The sequence below is a fragment of the Pyrus communis genome, chromosome 14, assembly GCF_041283825.1.
Source record: "Pyrus communis isolate YQ-2024b chromosome 14, ASM4128382v1, whole genome shotgun sequence".
Lineage (NCBI taxonomy): Eukaryota > Viridiplantae > Streptophyta > Magnoliopsida > Rosales > Rosaceae > Pyrus > Pyrus communis.
The window spans coordinates 5,140,751-5,150,804 of record NC_142578.1 but is presented as its reverse complement, the minus strand read 5'-3'; the positions used below and the strand labels follow the sequence as shown (position 1 = coordinate 5,150,804).

Genomic DNA, 10,054 nt, shown 5'->3' with positions numbered 1-10,054 from the left:
GAGCATGAAGAATTGACGGATTCAATGTTCAAGAATTTTAATGTATATTGTCTTATTTGAAAATACTTAGGTTTGTTTCTTCAATTCTGTAGTTTTTTTCTATATTTTTCATGATTTACTTTTGTCTTTGTCTCGTATATACTATGTTTTACATGTAGAAAACATAATACTAAAATTCAAATGGAGAGAAAAAGACAAAGGAAAAATGCATCAAACATTGGAAAATAGATTGATAATTTAGTAGAATCAACACTTCATTGACGGATTCAATGTTCAAGAATTTTAATGTATATTGTCCTATTTGAAAATACTTAGGTTTGTTTCTTCAATTCTGTAGTTTTTTTTTCTATATTTGTCATGATTTACTTTTGTCTTTGTCTCGTATATACTATGATTTACATGTAGAAAACATAATACTAAAATTCAAATGGAGAGAAAAAGACAAAGGAAAAATGCATCAAATATTGGAAAATAGATTGATAATTTAGTAGAATCAACACTTCATTGACGGATTCAATGTTCAAGAATTTTAATGTATATTGTCCTATTTGAAAATACTTAGGTTTGTTTCTTCAATTATGTAGTTTTTTTTTTCTACATTTGTCATGATTTACTTTTATCTTTGTCTCGTATATACTATGATTTACATGTAGAAAACATAATACTAAAATTCAAATGGAAAGAAAAAGACAAAGGAAAAATGCATAAAATATTGGAAAATAGATTGATAATTTATTAGAATCAACACTTCATTGACGGATTCAATGTTCAAGAATTTTAATGTATATTGTCCTATTTGAAAATACTTAGGTTTGTTTCTTCAATTATGTAGTTTTTTTTTGCTATATTTTCATGATTTACTTTTGTCTTTGTCTCGTATGTACTATGATTTACATGTGGAAAACGTAATACTAAAATTCAAACAGAGAGAAAAAAGACAAAGGAAAAATGCATCAAATATTGGAAAATAGATTGATAATTTAGTAGAATCAACACTTCAACACTGGTCTTATCTTCTAGGTCATCAAGATTCCCTAACAGAAACCCTAATGCAGCCTCGGATGAACAGGGCGAGGTTGTAATCATCTTGAAAATTGACTAAAAAAAAAGTAAAAAGAAAAGGGACAAAGTATAAAATATTGGGTAAAAAAGAGAAAACTTGGAGGGAAAGAAAAAGGCATGAGATATTTTGTCTCTCATTTTTTTTCTTTGACTTCCCTCCTAAATATGTCTAGTTGAAGTTGAATAGTTCTTGAATTAATCACTTTAGGAATGTCGTTTTCAGCAGGCCACAAGCTCGACATGCGATCAGCAATGAGAGCCCTTTCGGCAGCTAAGTGCGCCGGCAGACGTGGTGATTGAACCCACTAGAGAAGATGGCCTTGCACCCAAGCTCGAAGCCCTGGCATAGCTTGAGGATGCTCCGGCACCCGATGCGCTAAAAAACGCACCGTTTAACATCAAGTCTCCTTCCGACCTCCAATTCCAGTTCTTCCATTCACTTTCTGGTGCATCCTCATGTTTGGTCACCTGCGTACAAAGTTTGTAACATATTAATTATAAGTTAAACACAAATTATAAAATTAATTTGTAACATTTTTCTTATGTGAATAAAAATAATTTGATGGGTTTTCACCTCTTTGCTGAATCTGATATCTGGTGCGACAAATCTGTTCCCTTGGCTATTGATTGTGGGGTTTGCACTCCCTCCAATAGCGTACATCTCCCAATGGGTATAGTCATTGTTCACCACATGGAAATATCCATGCCTACATCTGCAAATGTGAATAAAAAAGATTATGGGAATTGTGTGTTTTTTCAACCGTTCTTATTAACATTATCATTTGTCAGCAAGACTAAAATAATTAAACATCAAGTAAATTTTGAAAGCATGAAAACCATGGACCACCAACCTATTTACTTTATACAAATTAAATAAAAAAATTGCCCAACTAATTAAATTCTACTTTTTCTAATTACCTTGGCATTCTTTGAACCAACCCTTCTCCAAAGTGATTGAATGCAATGGTGACTTGCATGTTCTTGTCTTGTGTATACGAATCACTATGCCCCAAAAGCATCACCTTATCATGGTGCGTCATGTAATTGTTTGAAATTGTTATCGCAGTGGACCCATGAATCGCATCAATCAACCCATCGTTGCAGTTGGACAACGAGCAATGGTCCACCCACACGTGGCTCCCACCGAAGATCGACACGCCGTCGCCGTCCGATATGGTTCTCCACCCGAAGTGCCCTGGGGAGTCCCTCACCATAGCGTTCCCACCCTGCTTGCAATCGTGTATGTTCAGTCCGTGGATAATAATGTTGGTCACGTACTGGATGGTGATGCATGGCCCGCCGGCAATGTGGACGGACGCTCCCCGGCCGTCGATTGTCTTGAAGGAGTTCATGATCAGCTCCTCCTTGAGCTGGATGGTCATGTCGCGCTGGAAAATGATCCATAACGGCTCGTCTTGGATGACGGCGTGTCGTAGGGTTCCTGGCTTGGGGTTCACGGGGTTGTCGTCGCCGGAATCTGTGACCACGTAAATCTTCCCGTCTCTTCCACCGATGGCGTTTTTCCCGAACCCTATGGCGCAATCTGCTAGACGCTGCCTGTTCTTCTCCCAGTTCGGATCGCACCGCCAGCAGTCGTCGATAGGGTTTCCAGTCCCACATGATAAGTAGCCCAAGTTCCTCCTAGACACTGAGTCGCTAATGTTCCTGCAACCATAAACATGAGACACATTTTAATGAGTAACTTACTCTTATCAAATTTGTCTTGACATAATATGAATTTTGAGCACACATTCTGCAAATGATGTTCTCTTATCAAACTTACATTGTCAGACTGTGAATCTAGAACATACATTGTGAAAAGAGTGGGGCAGATTCACAGTTTGTCGAGCTAACATTTTTCAAAAGACTTACTTCTAGAACCGCACAAAATAATTACTAGTGGAGCCTTACCTTTGTACCTCTTGTACTACCAATTCAGGGTCTTGAAGATGAAGTGGCCGGGAGGAAATGAGGGTTGGGGAGAGGAGAGAGAAGAGGAGGAGAGAGAGAAGTGAGGGGCCTAAGGAGGGCCTTGCCATTTTTTGGTCTTTTTTTGAATGTGCAAGGCACTGAGACAAGCACAGGGAGAGAAGGTGAGGGAGAGAGAGAGGAAGTGTGTTTGTGAATGGAAAGAGGTGAGGAAGGGGGGAGTATATATAAAGAGAGAGGGGATAATTAGCATGATTAAACTAAACATGTGGGACCAAACTGCTACGTGATTTCAGGTTTTTACGGGTATCTAATTGGGTAGTTTTTGCCGTTAAGCAAGGCTTGAATAATGAGATAAAGATCATCAAGAATAATATTAGAGACACTAAATTTGTAGATAATATTTTATAAATTAAATGATATGAAAGTTGATGGTTGGATTATTACTTAAATGTTGATTATTGTGCTTATTTTTAGTGATGACACATCATTTACTCTACAAATTTAGTTTACCTAACAGAAACTAAAGTCATCTTACTCTTTTGTTTTCTACTCACCTGTTGCCTACGAATAACACTTGCACATTGCACGTGCTGATGCTCAATGGTGAAGTGGGCATGATGGTTGTCACCCTTTTCTTTTCGTCTGAGTTTTGTTTGCGTCAGTCGTCCACTTGCGTGCAAAAGTAATAGGATTTTCATACTCATCAACGGTTTAGAGTGATTCTCATAAACATTAATAGTTTTTGTACTATTGTTGGCATAGACGGAGCTATGAAGGGACAACAGTGGTTTCTCAGGCCCATCATAACATTTTTTTTTTCATGAAAAAAAGTTCAGTGTTATGCTTATGATTTTTAAGGTTTTTTCATAGGCTCAGGGCCCCAATCCGACGTTTTTTGTTTAATTTCTTTCATCGGGTTTGATTTGACATTAGTGGATCGTATAGAGTTCAAGCATTCATTGCTTGTGAGCTTTGAGGGGGCGAAAGAAAGAAATGAAGAAAGATAGACTTGAGGGTTTAGGTTTAATGAAGATGATGATGAAGACGATATCATAGCAAACCCAAACAACGGTGGTCGGTTGCTCACCACATTGGTTATTGGACTCATACATTAATACATTTTTATCGTTGATCTGATATGAGTTCCATATCTCAATCAATTTCGGATACCCTAACGACCTAAAATCACCGCCCACACACAATTGAAGGACTGACCATAGAACTCCTCCATATAAGATAGATCATTACATATTCTCTTTGGATCTAAGTTTGCAAATCTTTGAGATAATTTTGGTAAAAGCATAGTGCTTTTCTCATAAGACTATGAACTCCACCACAACCATATGCGTTTAAAACACCCGCTTTTGGTTAATGTTGGTTGACGTCCTTATTAATTTCTCCTCTGCATGCTGTGTTTATTTTCCATAACATCAAATTAAGCTGGTAGAGTAGGTTTTACTCTTTAAGACGATACAAAATTTAAGTAAGACCTTGATGCATTTCATTTTCTTTCGAATAATGCATTGTCGCATTTTCACGTTGCCATTGACAGTGACAAAAGACATAGACACCAAATGTGGTGGAGAAATATGTGAAAAATGGAGAATATATCATTTTTACTTTGCTTAGTTAGTCCCTAAAATTGACTTATTTGCAATGGTTATGAACAAACTACTTTAATTTTTATTTTTATGAATATAATAATTTTGGCATAAAAAAAATGAAATGCTATGAGTTTCGAGCTAGCAGACATGATGAACAAAAAAAAAAGATTATTTGAAGTACACCAATGACTAATTAGTACTCTAGCTAGGCGTGACAAATTCAAAGATTTCGTAACAATTTATATATATATAGTTGATAAGTTTTTTGACTTTTGCTTATTTTCTACTCTTACAGGGTAATAACTGCAAGATATGGCTCACTTGGAGTGCTTTTAAAATGATTGAAAAATGCTTTTAGAAAAATGTTTCTGCTCCAAAAGCACTTAAAGTCCTTCCTGAGCATCAGTTATGTGCTTCTTGTAGAAAACACTTCAAATGGTTTTTTAGGATTTAATTACTTGCATTTTTATTAAAGATTGGTTTCAAAAATATTTTCACCAAAAACACTTTCAGCCATTTTAAAATCACTTACAAACGAGTCCTCATTCGCATTAGTGAGTCTCATTTGAATATTATTTTCATAAAAGATATGAAATTTAGTAATGTCATCATTTTTTTAACAATAAGATATTATAAACCGCTTAAATATAAGCAAAGAAAGATTATTGAATTGCTCTCGCCAACCAACCTGACTCATATCAAGAGAATAGATTCTTGAGCATACGCTCATGCGAGCCTAAAATGAGCTCTAATAATCACAAAAACGGCTACGTTTCTTCAAAGACACGGCATATTATCCAACGAACATGATCAAAAAAAATGTAATGCAAACTGTTTTTATCGCATCAGGTTTTTCAGTTTATTTTTAAATTTGGTAAGTGGATAATGCACATAAAATTGTGACACAATTGTGATGCATTTCGCGTGCTTCAAGAACAAGCAACGCCAGAAATTCTTGAGAGCCATATGAAATCTGTTATTTCTGAATTTAATTCAAGCAGGCAATTAATTAGACCTAAAATCCTCGTGACAGAAGCACATGCATTTGCCCAAAAATTCAAACCCCCAAAAGCCCAAGTAGGCCCAATATGCTATCCTCCCCTCAATTTTTCTCAATTAAAATTTCTTAGCCGCAAACTTCGCGGAATTGTTCAAAAAAGTGGCCCATCGTGCTGACATGGCACACTTGGAGCCTCCTCAGAAGCCACGTGTTCGAAAGACCTATCGTGTTGGTCTAGAAATTTTTTCATCTGCCCGGAATATGAATTGAAGTATGAACACATATATTATATGTAATTATACAAATAGAAAAATATTTTTATTTTTATGCGTTTCTTCATTTATATAATGATATGTTGAGTATATATTCGTATTTCGGACGCACTTTTAATTTGATGACTCGGGCTTCCACGCAACGATTTTATTCCCAACCAACGACATTATTGTCGTCTCCACGAATTGTGGCCGTTGATTGTGGATGGCAAAGCAAGTGGTCGCCGTTCAATTTTTTGAAGGATGGGGCTGGATCGACTTTTTGAAGGAAATAGGGGTTGTGGACAAAAGCAAACGACGTGAAAGGTCTTTGTTAGCTGCTGGGTGGGGAATAGGGGAACGTACATAAGTAATTTTTTCTTTTTTAACAAATGATATTATCTATATTAAAAAAAAATGCTCAGTCTCACAATGAATTTGTAATAGTGCAGTTCAAATTCGTATTTGACAGAAATCGAACCTAAGACTTCTCATTTACAAGTAAAGATGAATATCATTAAACAGTAATACTAAATGATAGCATGCATAAGTATTTTACATACTTACATGTAACGGTTTCATCTTTACGTAATATTACATTCATTAATACAAAATTATGTGCATATTTCTCCACACGACAATATATTATGAGAAGAGAAATGTTAAGAAAAGTTTATCAAAAGTTTAACGTTAATTTTCATGTCAACATTATTAAATATTGTGCCAAAAATATGAGTAAGCAGAGAGTTCATAAAGAGTTTCACTTTTGAGAAAATCTCCTTAGCATTTCTCATGTATTATTGGAACCGAATTATTACGATTGTACTCATAAGCGGAGCCATGAAGGGATCACCATGGTTCCAAGCCCATCCTCACATTTTTTTTCACGCATGAAAATGTAGTATATTGCTTATGATTTTTAAGGTTTTTCCTGTAGGCTTAAGGCCTAAATCTAGCGTTTTTAGTTTAATTTTTTTCATTAGGTTTGATTTGACGTTAGTGGCTCTTATAGAGTTTACGCAATTTGTTGCTTGTGAGCTTTGAGGAGGAGGGAGAGAGGAAGAAAGTCAGAGAAGCTTGAAGTTTAGGTTTAAGGAAGACAATGAAGAGGACGAAACCACAGTAGACTCAAACGACAATGGCTGGTTACTCATCACACGTCAAAGTAATTTCTATAAGATTAGAAGAGTGTTTCAGTTTAAGAATTTTGGGCCCCTTTTTTAGTCTAAAATCCTAACTCCGTCGCTGATTATACTGAACATGTTTCATATAAATTGTTATAAATAGAGAGAGAGAGAGAGAGAGAGAGAGAGAGAGAGAGAGAGAGAGAGAGAGAGAGAGAGAGAGAGAGAGAGAGAGAGAGAGAGAGAGAGAGAGAGAGAGAATAGAAGGCATAGGAAGCATGAGCAAAGCCATGTGAGTGAAAACTACAAGGCAACCTACACATCCACTTGATACTTGGCGATCAGTTGAGATGCCATTTGGCATCATTTTCTCAATCAATGGTTTCTTTCATGCGCACATGCTGGAAGCTTCAAACTTCACATCATACGAGATTTTCTTCTCAAATTTGTTGGAGTTCAATTTTCCCTAATTGCCTGCCTAATTTGTGGTTTCTCCTTTTCCCTCCCCCTCATCAAGTGTGAACTAGTTTGTTGATTAAGCTTTGTTTTTCTCACGGTTTATTGCCATTAACAGTTGAGAATCGCTTACGTAATTGTTCTTAGTATTCCCTTTTTGTAAATTAAAAACTAAAATTATGTGCCACCGACATTTTATTTTGCATGAAGACTTGTAATTTTGATTAGATTTTCTTTTTATTTATCTAGTCAAGTCAAACAAAATTATGCACTTTAGGCCATTGGCCAAGAAAAGGAAGGTACATGCACATTTATATTTGTTCGTATAAGTTTAGGATAATGCTATTCACACATCTCTTTGTACTTTCCATACACTGCTTGTTAATTTCTGTTATTTGATATTTTTCAATTCATTCGTTCCGATGACGAAAAATTGAAAGAAATGTGTAGATGGTAAAAAGAGGAGTGTGGTTAACACCACCCTACGCAAAAGTGTGATGAAGGAGAAGCGAAAAGGAAAGCAGAATATTTTCTCAACAGAAAATCTTACAAGATGTTGAGGATGGTGTAAAGAGGGACCAACATGGCCACTAATCACCAAACTAATTCATTAATTAAGGTTTATTAGCCAAACCACACCAATTATTAGGGCTGCTTGATCTGATTATGAGGCCTTTAAGCCATTATGTAGACACATGAGGAAAGAGCAAAACCCTACCATGTTCTAAGTGGGGGCTATTTGGTGCTCACATTTTAAGCCTTGATGTAAGCCTTTGATGGACCTTCCCACCCTACAATGTAGATAACATCGAACTCAATCCTGGCAATTCATTAATACAAAACAAGTAACGGTCTTAAGGTTGATGTATGATGAGGTCCCGTGAATGCCTCCAGGTATAGAAAGGACAGCGAGTTTCGTGCTCCTCTTCCTGCCATGAGCGAATCGATAGTCAGATGTTATGAATCACAAATTGATGATAACCATAAGTTCCGAGTACCATAATTCTAGAGAGGGAAAGAGGGAGGGAGGTAGGGAGTATTGGATTTGAGAAACATACCACATAATCATATAAAGTCATGTGGCAAAGTCTCAAGACTATCATGTTTAAGTGTTTAATTGCTAGACCTAATCATGTCAAAAAACTGTCTTGTTAGCTACTTAACTGAGGCATAATTACCTCTCACTTTAATCAAATAGGGCATGATATAGATCAAATGTCAAAACCTTCACATGCCCAAATCATTACTAGCAATGCATATTCCCTACTTTTGTTCTCATTTTTGAGAAATGCTAAGGAGTCCCGCGAAAAGTGTGACTCTCCATGGATTCTCTTACATCTCACACTTTAATATCAATTCTCGTGTCAACATTATAAAACATTATGCTAAAAACATGAAGTGACAAAGAATCCCATTTTAAAAGAATCTCTTTAGCATTTCTCCTCATTTTTTGGGTGTTTCTTCTTCTGCATCTACTTTGATCCATTGTTTCTTTCTTTGCCCCTTCCCAAATCGGATATGTTTGGGTCTTTTGAACATCAACAAAAGCAAAAATTATGCAAGCAAAAGGTAAACTAGTTAATCCACCAAACTACCCCATTACATATTGGGCTGGCAATTGGATAAGGGCTTCTTGCAGGCCTATGTGTAGACTATCATTATCTATATTTCTCCATGTATCAAATATTCAAAATACCCCTTTTCAGAACCAAAATCTAATGAATCAGGTCTTGAATTTTATAAAAGTGAATAGTATCCTAAGATCTTGATTGGTGTCTGGAATTAAATCGGAACAGATAACCCTCAAAATTCAAAGATATTGAAGGTAGATGAGAATAAATTTCGACTTGAGGGGATCAGAAGGGTATTAGGCATGAAGGAAACTTTTCACTTCTAATCCTAGCATATTCGGGAGGATTGGAATGGATTTCGTTTTAAGTAATTCATCTTTTAACCTCCAATTGGCCATAATTTTTTTCATTTCTTCATCAACATACCTTGAAAATATCAACTCCTACATTTCAATCCAATCCAATCCAATCCAATCCAATCCTCTATACGAAGTAAGGCCTAAACTAAGAAACTACGTATTCTTATAGCTGTAATCGCAATACACATCTCTTCTCCAAATCATGTACTTTTCAAGAACTACGAACATAAATATCAATGAAATTCGCTTCAATTTCAAACGCAACTAAACTGAGTCAAATAAGATAAGCAAGATAACATGAGTAATTGAATACTCAAACCGTGAATTACCTAGGACCTAAGGAAATAAGGATAACTACTACTAAGGCTTGGTTTGGTACTGAGGTGATTCTGAAAAAAGCTGGTATCAAAAAAAGCTGGGAGCTGTTTTTGTGTTTGGTAAACATTCAGCTTTAGCTTTTTTTCACAGTTTTGGGTGAAAAAAAGCCAAAAACAAGAAACTGCAAAACCTAGCTTTGAAAACCCGGCTTTTTTTCACATCTGTTTTACATAAAAGTTTACCAAACACTATAATACTACTTTTTTTTTTTTTTTCAAAAGCACTTTTAGAAAAAAGTTTACTAAACACTCTACAGCTTTATTTCACAGCTGCTTATTCTCACAGCACAACAGAAGCAACTTTTTTTCAAAGCACAT

General features: G+C 35.8%; 1 protein-coding gene across 1 annotated transcript; it reads right to left on the bottom strand.

The window, feature by feature from the left end:
• Window positions 1–949: 949 nt before the first annotated feature.
• Window positions 950–3,192, bottom strand: LOC137712540 (putative pectate lyase 18). Its single transcript, XM_068451617.2, has 4 exons — window positions 2,974–3,192; window positions 1,981–2,727; window positions 1,637–1,775; window positions 950–1,530 (listed from the first exon to the last, which is right to left on the bottom strand). Exons 1-4 carry the CDS (start codon window positions 3,099–3,101, stop codon window positions 1,309–1,311), a joined length of 1,236 nt encoding a protein of 411 aa, XP_068307718.2. The 5' UTR covers window positions 3,102–3,192; the 3' UTR covers window positions 950–1,308.
• Between the last annotated feature and the right edge of the window lie 6,862 nt (window positions 3,193–10,054).

What these genes read in the sequence shown, in the direction of transcription:
- LOC137712540 (XM_068451617.2), bottom strand. Translation starts at nt 3,101, where the DNA reads ATGGCAAGGCCCTCCTTAGGCCCCTCACTTCTCTCTCTCCTCCTCTTC. An exon ending in TTGGTTCAAAGAATGCCAAG is followed by an intron (nt 1,776 to 1,980) that starts GTAATTAGAAAA and finishes TCACATTTGCAG; the next exon opens with ATGTAGGCATGGATATTTCC. An exon ending in ATATCAGATTCAGCAAAGAG is followed by an intron (nt 1,531 to 1,636) that starts GTGAAAACCCAT and finishes CTTTGTACGCAG; the next exon opens with GTGACCAAACATGAGGATGC.